Source organism: Procambarus clarkii, chromosome 11 (assembly GCF_040958095.1).
Source record: "Procambarus clarkii isolate CNS0578487 chromosome 11, FALCON_Pclarkii_2.0, whole genome shotgun sequence".
NCBI lineage: Eukaryota > Metazoa > Arthropoda > Malacostraca > Decapoda > Cambaridae > Procambarus > Procambarus clarkii.
Genome location: NC_091160.1, coordinates 22,035,765 through 22,057,218, shown reverse-complemented (window position 1 = coordinate 22,057,218; position 21,454 = coordinate 22,035,765). Strand labels below are relative to the sequence as shown.

Below are 21,454 nucleotides of genomic sequence, written 5' to 3'. Positions count from 1 at the left end.
TTTTTTTTTTTTTTTTTTTTTTTTTTCTTTTTGAGATATATACAAGAGTTGTTACATTCTTGTACAGCCAGTAGTACGCGTAGCGTTTCGGGCAAGTCCTTAATCCTACGGTCCCTGGAATACGATCCCCTGCCGCGAAGAATCGTTTTTTCATCCAAGTACACATTTTACTGTTGCGTTAAACAGAGGCTACAGTTAAGGAATTGCGCCCATTAAATCCTCCCCGGCCAGGATACGAACCCATGACATAGCGCTCGCGGAACGCCAGGCGAGTGTCTTACCACTACACCGCAGAGACTGCCAAATCCCTTATCTTATCTTATCATTGTGTCTCCGTAATATCTAGACCGTCTCTCCTTTTCATTAAACTAGTCAGTTTTACACAAATAAATCGTGTTAGTAAGCAAGTTCTAGCTCCTGTCCCCCACCTTAGTTTATCCCCGTATCTTCTTTACTAGCAGTCCAATCCCCCTGAAATTTTAAACAGTCATATTTCAAACGTAGTTCAATACAGTAATTTAGTTATCGAGCTCCAGCTCTTGTCCTCCACCTTAGTTCCACCACCTAGGGTTAAGTGGGATGGTGGGTTTGGGTAAAATATACAAAAAGGAGAAACAAAACTACATCTAAAAGGATAGGAAAAGGATAATATATTCAACAAATACATCAAAAACACAATAAACTACATATGAAAGGTTAGGTTAAAGGACAAAGATTAAGAACAAAATGATACCAAACATAATAAATACACTAGGATTAAAGAGGTCAGGTTAAAGGGATGGGAAATAAGAACATATGATAACCAACATAATGAATACACTAAGATTACAAGAGGATAGGAAATGGGGTAAAACTAGGAACAAATGATAAAAACCTAATAAATACAACTTAAGAGCAACTTGATGAACTTTAACAAATAACCCTTGAAATGCAAAATTGACCATTTGAGAAATTAACCCCTGAAATGGGTAAATGCTCATATGTAACAAAAATTCTTTGAAATGCTTAAATACCCAATCTTTAACAAATAGCACATAAAATGCGTAAATGACCATTTAAGAAATTAACCCTTGAAACGAGTAAAATGATTATGAGACATTGATTGACGAAACACAAAAGGCAAGCAGGAATATTTATGTAAGTTAGCTCATGTCTGGTTTAGTCTAGGTAAGTTAGGTTATGTCAGTTTGGGTATGTTAGGTTATGTAAGTTAGGCTAAGTTAGATAATTTACTTTAAGTTAGGATAGGTTGGGTAAGTTGGACTGAGTAAGTTAGGTTAGGTTAAGCAGGTTAAGTTAGGTTAAGCAGGTTAAGTTAGGTAAAGTTAGGTAAGTTAGGTTAGGCTAGGTTAGGATAGGTAAGTTAGGATATGTAGGTTAGGTAAGTTAGGTTAGGCTAGGTTAGGATAGGTAAGTTAGGATATGTAGGTTAGGTAAGTTAGGTTAGGCTAGGTTAGGATAGGTAAGTTAGGATATGTAGGTTAGGTAAGTTAGGTTAGGTTAAGTTATGTAAGTTAGGATAGGTTAAGTTAGGTAAGGTTAGGTTAAGCAATTTATGTTAGGTAAGGTAAGTTATGTTAGGTTAGTTAAGTTAGGATAGGTAGGGTAAGGTAAGTTAGGTTAGGTTAAGTTAGGCTAGGTAAGGTAAGTTATGTTAGGTTAAGTTAGGTTAGGTAATTTACATTAAGTAAGGATAGGTTAGGTTATGCAAGTTAGGTTAGGTAAGATAGGTTAGGTTAAGTTAGGTTATGTAAGTTAAGTTAGGTTAGGATAGGTTACACAAGTTAAGTTAGCTTAGGTTAGGTTAGGTTATTTAAGTTAGGATAGGTAAGTTAGATAGGGTAAGGTAAGTTAAGTTAGGATAGGTTAGGTTAGGTTAGGTTAGAACGTTATGTTAACTAAGTAACATTGGATGGAGAGGATAGGTTACGTAGGTTTAAGCAGTGTTGTACAGAGAACAGTTTAAAAGGTAAAGTGTCTAAGAAAATATATTTTAACAGAAGTGCAAGTTTCATATGAAAAGCTGAACTAGTTACGTTTGGAGATAAATTTTTATGACTGTTGATGTCTTAGAGAACAACATAGATGTGTTAAAGAATAACTTGATGGAAGAAGGAGAGTTTCTTTGATGAACGAAGGTGACTTAGAGAATAACATTGATGAACAAAAGTGAGTTAGAGATTACCTTTGACGACTCTAAGATTAACTTTGATGAACGAAAGTGAGTTAGAGATTACCTTTGATGACTCTGAGAAAATCTTTGATGACTCTGAGAAAACCTTTTGATGTCTTGGAGAATAACTTTGATGAACAAAATTTTTTTGGAAAGTTTCTCTGATGAACGAAGGTGAGTCTGAGAACACCTTTGATGACTCTATGATTAACTTTGATGACTTTGAGAATGACTTTGATAGCTCTGGGAATAACTTTTATGATTTAGAGAACATCTTTGATGTCTTAGAGAACAACATTGATGAACGAAGATGTCTTAGAAAACTTCTCTGATGAACGAAAGGTTACTTAGAGAATAACATTTGATGACTGAGATTAACTTTTTGATGACAGATTAATTTTAATGTCATTGGGAATAACTTTTATGACTTAGAGAATGACTTTGATGAAGGAAAGTGACTTAGAAATTACCTTTGATGACTGAGAATAACCTTTTGTTGACTCTGAGAATGACTTTGATGTCTTAGAGAACAACTTTGATGACTTAGAGAATGACTATGATGTCTCTGAGAATAACTTTTAATGGATGAAGATATCTGAGAATAACTTTTTATAGCTCTGAGATTAACTTTTGTGGACATGAGAAGTATTTTGATTGTGTCTTTGATGTATTGAAGAGTAATTTTGATGTCTCGAAGATATTTTACAGAATCAACTTTGATGACCGAGATTAACTTTTGAGTACGTGAAAATACCTTTTTGATGACTTCGAGAATAATTTTGATTGCTCTGATGATAACTTTTATGTCTTAGATAATAACTTTAGATGCCTCTGAGAATAACTTTAATGAACGAAGATGACTTAGAAAGTTTCTCTGATGAACGAAAGGTTACTTAGAGAATAACATTTGATGACTGAGATTAACTTTTTGATGACTCTGAGAATAACTTTGAGGTCTTTGAGTAATTTTTTGGAGTGTTTGAGAGTGTTTTTGATATCTCGAAGAGTGTCCTTGATGTCTCAAAGAGTGACTTTGACTATTTTTCTTATTCTATGAAGTATACTGTTACTTACGAAAGTGCTGAAAGAAGTTACATTTGACTATTTTTAGTTGAGGAAAGACATGAAAAATATGATGACAGTGACTGTTTTAGTGCTCCACAAAGTATAAATGTCGGTTAAGAACAGCGATGATAGATATCTTTGGCTATTTTTTTCTTACTTGACGAAACATAATGACTGATGAGAAAGTGCTGAGAGAAGTTTCCTTGACTATTTTTTTAGCGAAGTGAAAGGTTACTTTAGTTAAGAACAGTGTTGGAAAAGAGGCTACACTTGAATATTTTCAGTAGAGAGAAGTGATATTTCAGTTAAGAAATGACGGAAAAATGATGAAAGAAACTATTTTTAGTTGAATGACGAATACTTTTAGTTAAAACAAAACATGATGAACATGACTTTTTTTGTTGATTGGCGGATAATTTTAGATAAGAAATGACAATGAAACATGATGAACACGGTTATTTTCTGTTGACTGGGGAATAAGTTTAGTTTAATGAACACAGTGAACATGAATACTCGAGTATAAAAGTTGTACAGAGAACATGTAAGGGACTGTAATGAACGGGTAAGAACATGTAGTGGAGGGATGGAGGAAAATTGTAAGCGTGAGGCTGAGAACATGTGCGAACGTGTAAAGGATTGAGAGAGATTGTATGCGTCGAGACTACGATGTGCGGAACACATGCTACAACATGTAAAGTATAAAGAGTAGTGAGTTGGGCGGTGAATATGCTGGGACTTGTAAAAGATTGAGAGAGAGATTGTAAGGGTTGGTACCAAGATGCGTCGGAAAACATGCTATAACATGTAAAGTATAAAGAGTAGTGAGTTGGGCGGTGAACATGCTGGGACTTGTAATGGATGGAAGGAGTTGGGTATATTTACATATGAGTCATGAGGTTAAAATAAGATAGGATGCGTAGTAATAGTTGTTTAAGTCTTGTATAAAATGGAAAATGGAAACTAAGTACTGATCTGAACTTACAGAGAATATGCTATGAACGGGGAAAGAACGCAAATTAACAGCTACGTTTAAATTTATGAGACTTGGATGAGATGGAGGAATGTGGAAGGGGGTGAAAAGATAATTATGCAGGTTGGGGTTAGGTGGTTACTCTGGTAAATAGTTAGGCAGGAGATGGACTTGATCGGATATATTTATGTCTGATGATCTAAGGCGGAGGAAATGGAGCTTGGCTAATGCCCTGATTAATTTTACTACGTTAGAAGTAAGGTGATCTTAAATCTCAGGTGATTTAGTTGGATAATAAAGAACTTGTACAAATGAGCTAAGTGAAGAACAAGAGTTGAAAACTCGGTAATTGAACTGGCTTTTATGTACTATGATTGAAACAGCTATGTTAAAAATTTAATGAAAATTTATGGGTTATTTACAAAGATACGAGAGAGAACTAAAGTGGTGGATGAGAGCTGGAGCCCGTTAACTGTTTTCATTTGATTTACTAACTTTGAAGTATGTCTGCTTTAAATTTCGGGAAAATTGGTCTGTTACTAAAGAACTTGTACAAATGAACTAAGGTGGGGGACAAGAGCTAGAGTTTGGTAAATGTGTTATCTTTACTTACTCAGTTAGGAGTATGGTGGGTTTAAATTTCATGAAAAATAATGGGTTAATAACGAAGATGTGCGAGGGAACTAAGGTGGAGGACAAGAGCTTGAGCTCGGTAACTAAATTACTGTATTGAACTACGTTTGAAATATGATTATCTAAAATTTTAGAGAGATTGGACTGCTAGTAAAGAAGATACGGGGATAAACTAAGGTGGGGGACAGGAGCTAGAACTTGCTTACTAACACGATTTATTTGTGTTAAACTGACTAGTTTAATGAAAAGGAGAGACGGTCCAGATATTATGGAGACACAATGATAAGATAAGATAAGATTACGGAGGTGACTTGACCAAGGGCGTCTGGCTGGCGGTGTAAAGTAAACACAGGTGATGCAGGGGGTATGGAGGGGAGGGGGTGTGAGGTAGGAGCAGATGATGCAGGGGGGGGGGGAGGGAAGGGGAGGGGGATGGCAGGGTAATGATTCAGTTATATAGACATATACTAGTTTCTAAGTAAGAATTCTACTTAAACATATACAGCCTAAATATCTGTTTATTCTTGGTATGAACTCTGAAATTTCTCCTATAAGAACTCTTAACAAACTTTTATGAAAATATTCTCTGAAAATGGTCTTTTGAGAAAAAACGAGGGTTTGAAAACAGGTAAAATATGTCCGTAGAGTTTACCCAGAAACTGCGTGACTTAAACACGATATTTCTAAATTTTTCAATAAGATTTTCCTACTTATTTTCCTCATAAGAACTTTTAACAAACGTCTAATATCTCAGAAATTACTTTCTCATAAGAATTCTTTAATTCCAAATCTGTGACTGTCCAAATTCACCTGTAAACCCTGACGACGTATGAACCCCGTTCCCCGAAAATAAAAAGGGGCCCGTAGGACCTTGGGTAATATCCGCCCCTTTTCCCGAGAAAAAAAAAATCGTGTTTGAATCGTCATCCCTACTACTGAGATTGTACTTGGTGGCGTGGGTGTTGATTGTACAGGGTGTTCTGGGTAGTGATTGAATAGGGTGGTGTGGGTGGTGATTGTAAAGGTGGTGATTGTGCAGGGTTTTGTGGGTGGTGATTGTACAGGGTGGTGTGGGTGGCGATTGTATGGGGTGGTGTGGGTGGCGATTGTACAGGGTGGTGTGAGGGTGATTGAATGGGGAAGTGTGGGTGGCTATTGTACAAGGTGGTGTGGGGATGATTGTACGGGGAAGTGTGGGTGGCGATTGTACAGGGTGGTGATTGTACTGGGTGGTGATTGTACTGGGGGTGTAGGTGGTAATTGTACAGAGAGGTGTGGGTGGTGATTGTACAGGGAGGTGTGGGTGGAGATTGTGCTTGGTGGAGTGGGAGGTGATTGTACAGGGCGGTCTGGGTGGTGATTGAATAGTGTGTTGTGGGTGGTGATTGTAAAGGTGGTGATTGTACAGGGTTTTGTGGGTGGTGATTGTACAGGGTGGTGTGGGTGGCGATTGTACAGGGTGGTGTGGGTGGCGATTGTACGGGGTGGTGTGGGTGGCGATTGTACAAGGTGGTGTGGGTGGCGATTGTACGGGGTGGTTTGGGTGGCGATTGTACAGAGTGATGTGGGGGTGATTGTATGGGAAAGTGTGGGTGGCGATTGTACAGGGTGGTGTGGGGATGATTGTACGGGGAAGTGTGGGTGGTGATTGTACAGAGTGATGTGGGTGGTGATTGTACTGGGGGTGTGGGTGGTGATTGTACAGGGTGGTGGGGGTGGAGATTGTACTAGGTGGACTGTGTGGTGATTGTACAGGGTGGTGTTGGTGGAGATTGTACTTGGTGGAGTGGTTGGTTGGTGATTGTACAGGGTGGTCTCGGTGGTGATTGAATAGGGTGGTGTGGGTGGTGATTGTAAAGGTGGTGATTGTACAGGCTTTTATGGGTGGTGATTGTACAGGGTGGTGTGGGTGGCGATTGTACGGGGTGGTGTGGGTGGCGATTGTACAGGGTGGTGTGGGGGTGATTGTACGGGGAAGTGTGAGTGGCGATTGAACAAGGTGGTGTGGGAATGATTGTACAGGGTGGTGTGGGTGGCGATTGTACGGGGAAGTGTGGGTAGCGATTGTACAGGGTGGTGTGGGAATGATTGTACTGGGTGGGGTGGGTGGTGATTGTACTGGGGGTGTGGGTGGTGATTGTACAGAGTGGTGTGGGTAGTGATTGTACTGGGGGTGTGGGTGGTGATTGTACTGGGGGTGTGGGTGGTGATTGTACTGGGGGTGTGGGTGGTGATTGTACGGGGTGGTGTGGGTGGCGGTGTTAGGGGGTGGTGTGAGTGACAATTGTTGTGGGTGGTGTGGGTGGCAGTGGTATGGGGTGGTGTGGGTGGCGATTGTACAGGGTGGTGTGGGGGTGATTTTATGGGGAAGTGTGGGTGGCGATTGTACAGGGTGGTGTGGGAATGATTGTACAGGGTGGGGTGGGTGGCGATTGTACGGGGAAGTGTGGGTAGCGATTGTACAGGGTGGTGTGGGAATGATTGTACTGGGTGGGGTGGGTGGTGATTGTACTGGGGGTGTGGGTGGTGATTGTACAGAGTGGTGTGGGTAGTGATTGTACTGGGGGTGTGGGTGGTGATTGTACTGAGGGTGTGGGTGGTGATTGTACTGGGGGTGTGGGTGGTGATTGTACGGGGTGGTGTGGGTGGCGGTGTTAGGGGGTGGTGTGAGTGACAATTGTTGTGGGTGGTGTGGGTGGCAGTGGTATGGGGTGGTGTGGGTGGCGATTGTACAGGGTGGTGTGGGGGTGATTGTATGGGGAAGTGTGGGTGGCGATTGTACAGGGTGGTGTGGGTGGTGATTGTACTGGGTGGTGATTGTACTGGGGGTGTGGGTGGTGATTGTACAGAGTGGTGTGGGTGGTGATTGTACAGGGTGGTGTGGGTAATGATTGTATGGGGTGGTGTGGGTGGCGGTGTTAGGAGGTAGTGTGAGTGACAATTGTTCTGGGTGGTGTGGGTGGCGGTGGTAGGGAGTGGTGTGGGTGGCAATGGTAGGGGGTGGTGTAGATTGCAATTGTAAGGGGTGGTGTGGGTGGCGATTGTGTGGGGTGGTGTGGGTGGCAGTGGTATGGGGTGGTGTTGGCAACTGTTGTAAGGGTTGGTGTGGGTGGCGGTGGTAGGGGGTGGTGTGGGTGGCAATGGTAAGGGGTGTTGGGTGGCGGTGGTCGGGGGTAGTGTGGGTGACAATTGTTGTGGGTGGTGTGGGTGGCGGTGGTAGGGAGTGGTGTGGGTGGCAATGGTAGGGGGTGGTGTAGATTGCAATTGTAAGGGTTGGTGTGGGTGCCGATGGTATGGGGTGGTGTGGGTGGCGGTGGTGTGGGACGGCTGTGGTAGGGTGTGGATGTGATGGTTATCTTGAGGTTATCTTGAGATGATTTCGGGGCTTTAGTGTCCCCGCGGCCCGGTCCTCGACCAGGCCTCCACCCCCAGGAAGCAGCCCGTATGGTAGGTAGAGAATAGTGTAGACGGCTGTTAAAAGGGGGTGGTGTGGGTGGCAGTGGTAGGATTGTGGTTTACGAGGTGGTAGTATGGGGTGGTGTGGGAGGCGAAGGTAGGGGGATGGTTGGATAAAATGAAAATCTTAGCTAAATCATAAAATATAACAAAATGATCTTCTAACAATATATAAGACAACAAAATGATTTAAGAATGTTTCGCACATCAATCAAGCAAAATTTACAATTTATATAAGTTATTTGAGGGAATAATACATATATTTTATATTTAAACATGATATTAGTGTTTATTGGGATACGTAAGAGTCAATTTGTGTTAAAAGAGCGATTTTTATCAAAATTATGAAAGTTAATTTTATCTGATCATAGAATAACTAAATGTATTTTGAATGTTTCATACAGCTATTAAATATCATTCACAATTTATTAATGAATTTTATAAAATAGACCATAAATTTTGTATTTAAACATGTAAAAACTATTTGTAATACATTAGGAATAAAATAGTTTTGGAAAAAAAACGTATATTATAAAACCTATGTGTTTGGATTTTTGGATTAAAAGTTTCTCAAATGCTCTCCTGCACCATTCTCAATACAAGTTATGCGTACACCAATTGGAACACGTATATGAAAAATTTCAAAAAGTTTTCGTTTGTTGGGTAGTAGCTGACCCTCGTAACTCACCCTAGTAGCTGTCCCTAGTAACTCACCCTAGTAGCTGACCCTAGTAACTCACCCTAGTAGCTGTCCCTAGTAACTCACCCTAGTAGCTGACCCTAGTAACTCACCCTAGTAGCTGTCCCTAGTAACTCACCCTAGTAGCATGTCCCTGGTAACTCACCCTAGTAGCTGACCCTAGTAACTCACCCTAGTAGCTGTCCCTAGTAACTCACCCTAGTAGCTGTCCCTATTAACTCACCCTACTAGCTGACCCTAGTAACTCACCCTAGTAGCTGTCCCTAGTAACTCACCCTAGTAGCTGACCCCTAGTAACTCACCGTAGTTACTGACCATAATAACTCACTCTAGCGGCCCCGACCCTAGTAACTCACCTTAGTAACTCACCCTAGTTACTGACCCTAGTAACTCACCCTAGTAGCTCACCCTAGTTACTGACCCTAGTAACTCACCCTAGTAACTCATTCTATTTACTGACCCTAGTAACTCACCCTAGTTACTGACCATAATTACTGACCCTAGTAACTTACCCTAGTTACTGACCATAGTAATGCACCCTAGTTACTGACCCTAGTAAGCTCACCCTAGTTACTGACCCAAATAACTCACCCTAGTTACTGACCCTAGTAGCTCACCCTAGTTACGGACCCTAATTACGGACCCTAATTACGGACCCTAATTATTGACCCTAGTATCTCACCCTAGTTACTGACCCTAGTAACTCACCCTAGTTACTGACCCTAGTAACTCACCCTAGTTACTGACCCTTATTACTGACCCAAGTAACTCACCCTAGTTACTGACCCTAGTAACTCACCCTAGTTACTGACCCTAGTAACTCACCCTAGTTACTGACCCTAGTAACTCACCCTAGTTACTGACCCTAATTACTGACCCTAGTAACTCACCCTAGTTACTGACCCTAGTAACTCACCCTAATTACTGACCCTAGTTTCTGACCCTAGTAACTCACCCTAGTTACTGACCCTAATAGCTCACCCTAGTTACTGACCCTAGTAACTCACCCTAGTAACTCACCCTAGTTACTGACCCTAGTAACTCACCCTAGTAACTCACCCTAGTTACTGACCCTAATAACTCACCCTAGTTACTGACCCTAGTAACTCACCCTAGTTACTGACCCTAATAACTCACCCTAGTTACTGACCCTAGTAGCTCACCCTAGTTACTGACCCTAGTAGCTCACCCTAGTTACTGACCCTAGTAACTCACCCTAGTAGCTCACCCTAGTTACTGACCTAACAACTCACCCTAGTTACTGACTCTAGTAGCTCACCCTAGTTACTGACCCTAATTACTGACCCTAGTAACTCACCCTAGTTACTGACCCTAGTTTCTGACCCTAGTAGCTCACCCTAGTTACTGACCCTAATTACTGACCCTAGTAGCTCACCCTAGTTACTGATCCCAATAACTCACCCTAGTTACTGACCCTAGTGACTCATTTTAATAACTCACCCTAGTTACTGACCCTAGCAACTCACCCTAGTTACTGACCCTAGCAACTCACCCTAGTTACTGACCCTAGTAGCTCACCCTAGTTACTGACCCTAGTAGCTCACTCTAGTTACTGACCCTAATTACTGACCCTAGTAGCTCACCCTAGTTACTGACTCTAATTACTGACCCTAGTAGCTCACCCTAGTTACTGACCCTAATTACTGACCCTAGTTACTGACCCTAATTACTGACCCTAGTAGCTCACCCTAGTAACTGACCATAATTACTGACCCTAGTAACTCACCCTAGTTACTGACTCTAGTAGCTCACCCTTGTTACTGACCCTAATTACTGACCCTAGTAACTCACCCTAGTAACTCACCCTAATTACTGACCCTAGTTACTGACCCTAATTACTGACCCTAGTAGCTAACCCTAGTAACTGACCATAATTACTGACCCTAGTAGCTCACCCTAGTTACTGACCCTAGTTTCTGACCCTAGTAACTCACCCTAGTTACTGACCCTAATTACTGACCCTAGTAACTCACCCTAGTAACCTAAAGCTTGTCTCCTGCCGGCAGCTACGACATGAGGAACGGTCCAGCGACACACTGGAAGAGTCCGGACCACCTGGGGCTCCGCGCCACCTTCGAGGCGGCCAGGAACGCCCTCAACATCCAGCGAGTGCAGACTCCCGACGAAGGCATCTACCGCTGCAGGGTTGACTTCAGGATCAACCCCACGCTCACCTTTATCTCCAATCTCTCCGTTATTGGTGAGTTTGAACCCCTCCAGGAGGCTCGGTCTCACCGTTGCTCGTTGGAGTGTAACATCGTCAACTACAGGTTCTTTTCTCCGTTGTTTGTGAGATTGACAGCACTTTGGCTGCCCGTTTTCCAGTGTTTGTAAGATTGATAACGCTGGCATTGCCATCTGTCTAGATACCGGCGAGTTGAGCCCCGATATCGAGATGGAAATTTAGCTTTATTAGTGACTATTACTTATTGTGCTGATTCTACCATCAAAATGCCCACTGTTCTCCAGCTTAATCCAACACCTGTGTTCACTACTGAGCAGCTTCACGTGACTCTCGCAGCCCGTTAAGCATTCAAGTTTTTTTTATATCAATAAAAAAATGTACAAAACAGTCAACAAGGAAAGAACAACATACGGATACAAACATTCGTGACAACACATGAAACAATACAACAAAACACCATGAAACACACATAATGCACATACAAGGAGGCAAAGGAAAGCGTACAATACAGCAAACAATACAGAACTACAAAGCAGCACATGACATAGAAAACAGACAATACACAACATAGATAAGACATAAGTAATAATAACTAAAAATAACAAAGACAACCACCACCCACAACACAATGGGGTGTAAAACTAGAACAAACAAGCAGAGCACAAAAGTACAAAATTACAAAATTACAAAATACCGGCCAGAAGGGCCTACAACAAAAACATAATAAGCCCAAACACAATGTAATACAGTACAGAAATGACAACAATAGTGGGTGTACGTACGTACGTACGTAGGACCCAAACCCTTCTCCCAACCAAAATAAACCCACAGCCACAAACTCCGGAGTACGCAGGAACCGGGAAAATACCTCCGCCCCCCCCCCCACACACACTCACACACAACCCCCACCGCACATCCATGAACACAAATGTAAACACAGCCACAACACACAGCAAAGAAAAAAACACGGGATAAGAAGACATTTTACAAGTACCCTAAGGATACTTCCTCTTATTGGCCTCCCATATCAAATTCTCCTTCTCGGTAGGGGAATGATTCCCCTGCACCTGCGGGGCCAGCATAAACTCAGGAATCACCAAATCAGTCGGAAACAGGCCGCTCCCGAACCTGGGCGACACAGGTCGCATAACGTGGCAGGAAAGGGCGAACCACCCCCCTCCGTGGAAGCAGAAGACACTGAAGAAGTAGACGTAGGCTGCCGAGAAGGCCTCGCCGCCGGACGCCCAGGAGGCGGAGGCAGCCGAAACAAAGGCGAAGGCAGCCGAGACGAAGGCGAAGGCAGCCGAGACAAAGGCAAAGGTTGGTGAGACGGTAACACTTCCACTGACACCTCAGTGGAAAAGGGCAAGGAACCCCCAGAGCGAGCATGCCTTTTTCAACACCACTACCAGGTCACCCACGCTCACCATGAACCGCATCAGAGGAAACTTACCCCCCACGAAGAACCGGAACCATCCGATGCACCCGAAGCAAGATTCACAGACACCACACCAGAAGGGAAGTCCGAGACACTGACATCGGCAGCTGCAGGCACATGCACCTCTGCCATCACCGAAGAATACGACACAACCGGAGTTACCCCGCCGTAGCCGGAAGATCCACAGTCGTCGAAATTTCCCACATCAGCCCAGGCAGAAGAAGAACGCCGAGAACGCTTGGGTTCCGGCCACACATCATCAGAGCCGGATGTCGACCCGGAGACACGGGGTACCGCAAGCCGGGTGAACCGACGCTGTCCGCAGAACAGCAGCATCCTCAACCACATGGGGTACCAGGCCGTGCTCAGTAGGAGGCTCCATAACCGAAGCAGAGGCCCCCAGGTCTGCAGGGGCTTCCGGTAAGGCAGACGGATCAGAGCCAGATGGAGAGACAGCTGCAACCGCCGCCGGAACCACACCAGGCACTACCATAGAGCGAGGACCCACCAGGGAATCCTCACACACAGACAAGCGAGGAAAATCATCCTCCAGAAAAACAGCAGGGGCCTCAGAACGAGGAGCATTGCAGCCGGCCGCGACGAGGCTTTCCGCACCACACCGGAAACAAGTGAGGGTCTGACCCTGACTGAACATCCGCAGAGAGAGCCCACAAAACGAAACCCGAGAAGGAATAGAGCTATGACCCTCATGAGAAGCGTACGAGCACCCAGACGGATCCCCTTCAGCCGGCCAGCACTCAAAGTGGTAAACCTGTGCTTCACCACTGCACGAAACCTCGTAAACAAGGACACGAGCTCTGCCTCAGGGAAGGTCACCGGCAGACCGTGGACACTCACAAAAGTCAAGGGCCCCCAGGGATCTGAGATCTCCACAGTCACAGCCAAATCAGAAGGAGTAAGTGACCGTGCATCCCAGCGCGCCACGAACTCTCAGTATACAAGGGACGTGGCAAACGACACCGCCACATGGGTAGGCGATAGCTTCTCCAGTCCCAAGAGATTAGAGACGTCCACACGGAGCACCTCAAGGAGAGCAATCTCCACAATGGGCCAATCCACTGCAGCAGAAAAATCTAGCAGTATAGTATCCACACGGCGATACTATACTGCCGCTACCAGCCACCGCCATACCGCCAGCCGGAGCTTCTACTAGCGGGCGCACCACACCTCCAACAGTGAACCACCACTCAACAGTGTCAAGCAATAACTCTTAAGCATTCAAGTAGTAACCTTGGTCAGAATTCATCAAATAAGTGCATAACTCTCCCATAAGTGCAAACCAAGCCGTCACGATTGAGGAAAGTAGTACACGTTTCGTAAATCAGTCTTTGTTGAATCACGATGCTTAACAATTCTACCGAGCTTTAATGGGTAAAGCACTAAATCTTAATTCATAATAGAGCCCCTTGAATGGAGCTCAAGGGGCTCTATTCAAGGGGGTCCCCCATCTTTCCATCATAAGCTTCCACAGATTTGAAAACAATTGAGAACACCTTTTTAGGCCTTTTTAAGGCATAAAAAAGGCACTTTTATATATGGTCTTTCTTATATATGTAATTTACATGTATATTGTACAATATCCGAAATATATAAAAGATTATAGATAGTTAAATAAGGGTAGTATTTATGCAATAAGATGATACATACCTATTCTTTCATATCTATAAATTACTCTGAAAAATATAAAACAATCAAGTATTCAAAATAGATGATTTTTTTTAATCATTAAATTAAATGAATGGTGATAAAGATAAAGACTTGTTCAAGCATGAAGAAGTAGTGCATGAACAACATTGTTCAACTTCATCCCCTAAAGTAATATACACCCCGTTACACCAGTTATAGATTTGCCTTCAAGCAGTTCAGGTGAACGTGCGCGGACAGCACGTTGGCCTCTAATGTTCATCGTTGAACTCCAGCGGGGGACAGTATCAGGGGCTCCGGGAATAAACCTGGTGAGGATTAATTCCATAACTGTCCAAACAAGAGCTCTTACTTAGGCTGTTGTTAGTGTGACCTGTGCTGTTCGTTAGTGGAATATGTCGGGCTCAGAACAATGGGGCGCTGCGCTATTCAGATATGGGTCCCATGAGGGCGCTGATATGTGTGTTGGGGTACAGCCCACAACCTCCTACATCTATAAAATCCATTCTGTGTGGGGGTGCATCCCTCCCTCCTTCCCTCCCCCACCGAGGTGAGTGTATTCGCCTGATTGTGCTTTGCAGAGTCGAGTCAGATCCTAAGCCCTGCCGGTCAACCATCATTAGCTTAGTGCAGTGACCCTTTTTTCCTCCACTCGGTTTTTCTTATATTTTAAAGGTGTGTATCAAACTGGCTTCGACAATTTCATCGAATCCGTTCCATTTGACTCTTATTCTGACAAGTATCCAGTTCCCTTCTATGTCCTTTTTCTCTACTGATCCTTCATTAAAACCTTGATTAGATGTGTACTATATCAGTCGCTCTTTGTATCTTGTACGTCGTTACCATGTCTACCCTATTTGTTTTTTCCTCCAGTGTCGTGAGGTCCAGTTCCTTTACCTCAGGAATGAGCCTTCTTGCATGTTTTTGGAACTTTCATAGTTTTGTTTCTTTAGGAAAAGGGTTCCACGTCCGTGCAGCATACTCAGTCTCGCTAAGGATATTTTCAGCATTCAGGTGTTTTTGTCCAAGTTCCTGAAGGATAACAGGACGTTTGCTAGTATGGCTCACACAGCTCTCATTATTCTGATGGTACGCCCCTGGTGTTGGTGTGTGACCATTGGGTACTTATTGAAGTACATCATACTTCCTCTTTATCTTCTTCGAGAATATCATGGGAGATGAGATGACGCCAACATGGAAAACTACGTTTTCCATTCCCCTATTCTCTTCCTCTTTGCATCAGCCTTCATAATATCTTCATAATCAAATACCAATGGCCGCTTGGCCCCCATTGGCATTTTGTGTTTAATGTTCTCCAAAAGTCCATCTGGCTTTGTGTGAAGACTATAGATACAATCTTGCTGGTGGTTGTTCGCCTCTCCTCCATGCTTCCACCCTGACATGTTGTGACTGCGGCTTTTACTAGTTTTGCCTTTCATGTTTCTTCCTGCCCCCTACCCCTCCCAAGTTCCTCTCGGACGCAATAATTCCAAGTCTATTTGCTCATGGTTGAAATCTCCCATTACAAGGAGCTTTGCTCTGAATATGACGGAAAATTGGACTACAATTAGTACGATATGTATGCAAGTTCTGTTTGAATTCTTGTGTTCTTGTCTGGGATCAGATGATTCTCGGTGGAGGAGGCTGGGAGAGGGTTGCAAATCACAGCCGCAACCACGTTTTCCTTCCACCGAAATAATCCCTGCAACATAGTCCATGTTATTGGTTTTCTCCTCAAAACGTATCTCTTAAAACCCAGTGACATTTGTCCTTTGTATATGTACTCGCCTAGTTGTACTTGCGAGGGTTGACATTCGGCTCTTTTGTCCCGCTTCTTAACTGTCAATCAATGGTGTACAGGTTCCTGAGCCTATTGGGCTCTATCATAACTACACTTGAAACTGTGTATGGAGTCTGCCTCCACCGCATCACTGCCTAATGCATTCCATTTACTGTGTATGTGTGTGTATACTCACCTAATTGTGCTTACAGGGGTTGAGCTTTGGCTTTTTGGTCCCACCTCTCAACTGTCAATCAACTGGTGTGTGTGTGTGTGTGTGTGTGTGTACTCACCTAGTTGTGTTTGCGAGGGTTGAGCTTTGGCTCTTTGGTCCCGCCTCTCAACCGTCTATCAACTGATGTACAGATTCCTACTGGGCTCTGTCATATCTACATTTGAAACTGTGTATGGAGTGAGCCTCCACCACATCACTTCCTAGTGCATTCCATTTACTAACTACTCTGACACTGAAAAAGTTCTTTCTAATGTCTCTGTGGCTCATTTGGGTACTCAGCTTCCACCTGTGTCCCCTTGTTCGTGTCCCTCCAGTGTTGAATAGTTCATCCTTGTTTACCCGATCGATTCCCCCGAGGATTTTGTAGGTTGTGATCATGTCCCCCCTTACTCTTCTGTCTTCCAGTGTCGTAAGGTGCATTTCCCGCAGCCTTTCCTCATAACTCATGCCTCTTAGTTCTGGGACTAGTCTAATAGCATACCTTTGGACTTTTTCCAGCTTCGTCTTGTGCTTGACAAGGTACGGGCTCCATGCTGGGGCCGCATACTCCAGGATTGGTCTTACATATGTGGTGTACAAGATTCTGAATGATTCCTTACACAGGTTCCTGAACGCTGTTCTGATGTTAGCCAGCCTCGCATATGCCGCTGACGTTATTCTCTTTATGTGGGTTTCAGGAGACAGGTTTGGTGTGATATCAACTCCTAGATCTTTCTCTCTGTCTGTTTCATTAAGTACTTCATCTCCTATTCTGTATCCTGTGTCTGGCCTCCTGTTTCCACTGCCTAGTTTCATTACTTTGCATTTACTCGGGTTGAACTTCAACAGCCATTTGTTGGACCATTCACTCAGTCTATCTAGGTCATCTTGTAGCCTCCTACTATCATCCTCTGTTTCAATCCTCCTCATATTTTTTGCATCGTCGGCAAACATTGAGAGGAACGAATCTATACCCTCTGGGAGATCATTTACATATACCAGAAACAGTATAGGTCCAAGGACTGATGAGACCTCACCCCTCGCACAGACTCGTTGTCTCCTGTTGCTTAGGTACTCCTTTATCCAATGGAGTACCTTCCCTTTCACTCCAGCCTGCATCTCCCGCTTTTTCACTAGCCTCTTGTGTGGCACTGTATCAAAGGCTTTCTGACAATCCAAAAATATGCAGTCTGCCCACCCTTCTCTTTCTTGCCTTATTTTTGTTGCCTGGTCGTAGAATTCAAGTAACCCTGTGTGTGTGTGTGTGTGTGTGTGTGAGTGTGTGTGTGTGTGTGTGTGTGTGTGTGTGTGTGTGTGTGTGTTTACTAGTTGTGTTTTTGCGGGGGTTGAGCTTTGCTCTTTCGGCCCGCCTCTCAACTGTCAATCAACTGTTTACTAACTACTACTTTTTCTTTCCCCCACACCACACACACACACACACCCCAGGAAGCAGCCCGTGACAGCTGACTAACTCCCAGGTACCTATTTACTGCTAGGTAACAGGGGCACTTAGGGTGAAAGAAACTTTGCCCATTTGTTTCTGCCTCGTGCGGGAATCGAACCCGCGCTACAGAATTACGAGTCCTGCGCGCTATCCACCAGGCTACGAGGCCCCACATGTGTGTGTGTGTGTGTGTGTGTGTGTGTGTGTGTGTGTGTGTGTGTGTGTGTGTGTGTGTGTGTGTGTGTGTGTGTGTGTGCGCGTTCTTCACTACCTCTCGCCTCATGAGTGTATTATCTCCCTCCTTAGTGCCTCCCCGACGCCTGTTGGTCTACATTGATCCGGACACTGAAGTTCGCGGAGTAGTGGGGCCCTTCCTGGAGGGGGAGACGGTCACCCTCAACTGTCGGGCGGAGGGCGGGTCGCCGCCCCCGAGCGTCACCTGGTGGGAGGGCGCCGTGCTACTGGACATGACCTCGGAGAAGGAGACGTCCGAGCAGGTGACCAACACCCTGGTGGTGACCTCGCTAACGAGACGTGACCTCCACCGGCCGCTGACGTGTCAGGCCAGCAACACCAACCTCACCAGGCCGCTTCAGACTACCGTCACCATCAACATGAGCTGTGAGTCACCTGGTCTCTCTTCTCACCTTCCTTTCAGGGGACGGAATGAAGCTTTGTCGTCGAGGCCACTTGCACCGGTCGGTAGAGCGTTGACCGATGCTTCATGCAGCTGGGTCGGCGTTCGATGCCCGATGGTCCAAGCGGTTAGACATGGTTCCGTCACTCCGTTCCTCCTATCTCAGGTCCTTTCTTGTCCTCTACCCCCTACCCCCTATCCATGTGTTATAAAATGTCATCCCTTTTTAATTATCGGCCTTGAAGAGATCCGTGATCAAACAACTCGCCCTGAAGCTTGATTGAATGTAACTTGATTGGGAAGTTACGAATATGACTTACCAAGTTATAAGTCATTGTCATTGGGTTTTTTATCTGATATATAAATAGCCGAAGCAATTTGGAGGGACGCAAGCATCCGTGTTTACATATTCTGAGCGGTCGAGCCGCTTGGGCAATACTTGGGCTTACCTAAAAGGACACAAGTCCCTCATACAGGGGCCTTACCGCAGGGATGCCTACAGTTCCCAACACATGCGGAATGTAAACATGTTCTCTGACTCCAGGTAAAGTAGCAATGGGGGGGGGGGGTGAAAGGGGATATGGATGGATCAGATTATGGGAAGTTTTGGAATTACCTTCCAATATATTACCGGAGTTACCGTTAGAAATTATTACCGTTAGGCATTACCGTTTGTTTTTTTACCAAGAAGAGTGTGGGGCAGTGAGGGAGGTCAGTGGGGGGGGGGGGGTCACGAACAGTGCACCAGGAGGGGGGGGGGCTAGGAGCACGAATTACGAATGGGGGAGTGAAAGGTACGAACGACGCCTTGTACAGGGCAATTCAATAATTGCCTAAAGACATTAAGAAGGCAATAGAGGTCTATCCATCCCCCAATGTTGAAGGCAATAGAGGTCTATCCATTCCCCAATGTTGAAGGTAATAGAGGTCTATCCATCCCCCAATGTGAAAGCAATAGAGGTTTATCCACCCCCCAATGTTGAAGGTAATAGAGGTCTATCCATCCCCCAATGTGAAAGCAATAGAGGTTTATCCACCCCCCAATGTTGAAGGTAATAGAGGTCTATCCACCCCCCAATGAGAAAGCAATAGAGGTTTATCCACCCCCCAATGTTGAAGGCAATAGAGGTCTATCCACCCCCCAATGTGAAAGCAATAGAGGTTTATCCATCCCCCAATGTTGAAGACAATAGAGGTCCGCAGGGCACATGACACATTTTACCGAAAGTTTTCTAACCAGTCACAGAACAGACAGACGGACGAGCGGATACACGATCTAATCAAGTTACAGTCTTGCATTTGTAGCGAGGATACACACGTTTCTGTCAGGCGCCGGATGTGTCCACTCAACATTATCTTAAAAAAAAAATAGGTAAACAACAGGAGTTCCAACTTTCAGTTCCTAAAAGGATTTACAAAAAAAGAAAAATACTTATTGACTTAAATCGGTGATAAAAAGGTGAGTCATTGACTTTAACTATTATACTCCATTCATGAGGATAATTCGACAGAACCAGGAAGAATAGAGCCTCAACGAGACCTTTACCACTGAAGCTATTACGAATTATTGGTGAATAATTGTCAAGATGATAATTCAGCATTTTTTGTATTCATTTGTTTTCTTAAGATTTTGTAATATTGTATGTTAATCAGTTTATCATTTTATTAAAACCTGCGTAACCATTTGCCCCCCCCCCCTCTCCCTCTCTCCCTCTCCCTCTCCCTCTCCCTCTCCTCTCCTCTCCTCTCTCTCTCTCTCTCTCTCTCTCTCTCTCTCTCTCTCTCTCTCTCTCTCTCTCTCTCTCTCTCTCTCTCTCTCTCTCTCTCTCTTTGTATATCTTTCTATCAATATCTACGTAGCTTTGTTTATTAATGGAGATATATTATGAGAGTATGATTCTTATAGATCGCTTGCCTTACTTTTTCTATCTATTCAGAATAGACATTTTCCTTCAAGTACTACTCGCTTTCTTCAGGAAGTTTGTTCTCGTGGCTTGTCAATGTCCACACTCTCCTCACAGTTCCCCAACACATCATTCTTGTTGTCAGACGACTTCTCTCATATTATTTAGTGACTGATACAAATTATTTCTACCTTTTTTAATATTGTCCAAGAAGTAAGTGACTCTTTAAGACGGGCTCTTATTTCGCAATTCTAAGACGTAAGAACTCTTTTTTTGTGGGGAAGGGGGGGGGGGAAATTTTTTTCTAAGACACAAGGGTTCAGCAGACGGCGGAGATAAGATATTGAGTTGTTCTAAGTGGGACAAAATAGCTTTTGAAAATTTAACAAGATGCAGGTGGGTTTTTTTTCGTTTTTTGTAATTTCCGATATAATAATTTTCTTTTTAAGATGCTGATGTTTAATTTAAAGTTCTAGAGTGTGCTGGAGTAGCACACAGTTCACCAAGTGATAAAGTGGCTAGTTGATAACTTATGGTTATTCTCTTAATGATGCAAACCTTAAAATTCCTTCATCCCAGTCTGGCCCACTATCCTGCCTTGAGCCACTGGAGAGAACCGCGTCCCTGGCTTGGGACGCTTCCCAATAAGTGGCTTGGGTCACTTCCTTGGCCTAAGTTACTTAACGCCTTGACCCCTCACAATGCTAGCCATACAAAACCCTAAAATATTCGCCGCTTCACGAACCACCAAGAAACTATTCTAACTGAAAATTACTCTCTCCCCCGGGTGTGTGGGCCGGCAGTTCCTCCCCTGTGGGTGAGAATCCTGGGGGACAGAGCGCCCCTCAGTGCCGGACGTCCGTACGACCTCCAGTGCCAAATTGTAGGTGCCAAGCCTCCAGCTGCCGTCACCTGGTGCCTCCAAAACAGCGTACTTGGCGGCCATAGAGACGAGGTAGGTCAGCTTCACTTGGGGTTTGCGTCACGCAAGCTTACCGTGACGCAACGTAATCATTAGATCACGCCTATTATCAGGCACGTCAAGTAAAAAGTGAGTCTGATGAATGGTTTACTCATGTGATTAAGACTTGACAGTTACCAGGTGAGTTGACAGTGAAAACCCCAGTATTGACAACACTGTTGATAAACACCAAGGTGAGAGTAGACTT

The 21,454-nt window shown here is 44.2% G+C and overlaps 1 protein-coding gene across 1 annotated transcript in view; it reads left to right on the top strand.

Moving 5' to 3' along the window:
- LOC138363588 (cell adhesion molecule 1-like) overlaps window positions 1-21,454 on the top strand; it is a 606,342-nt gene that overhangs the window by 560,971 nt on the left and 23,917 nt on the right. The window contains exons 3-5 of the mRNA XM_069322948.1: window positions 11,025-11,218; window positions 18,051-18,365; window positions 21,089-21,240. Coding sequence (XP_069179049.1) covers window positions 11,025-11,218; window positions 18,051-18,365; window positions 21,089-21,240 — 661 coding nt within the window. The remainder of the gene's footprint in view (window positions 1-11,024; window positions 11,219-18,050; window positions 18,366-21,088; window positions 21,241-21,454) is intronic.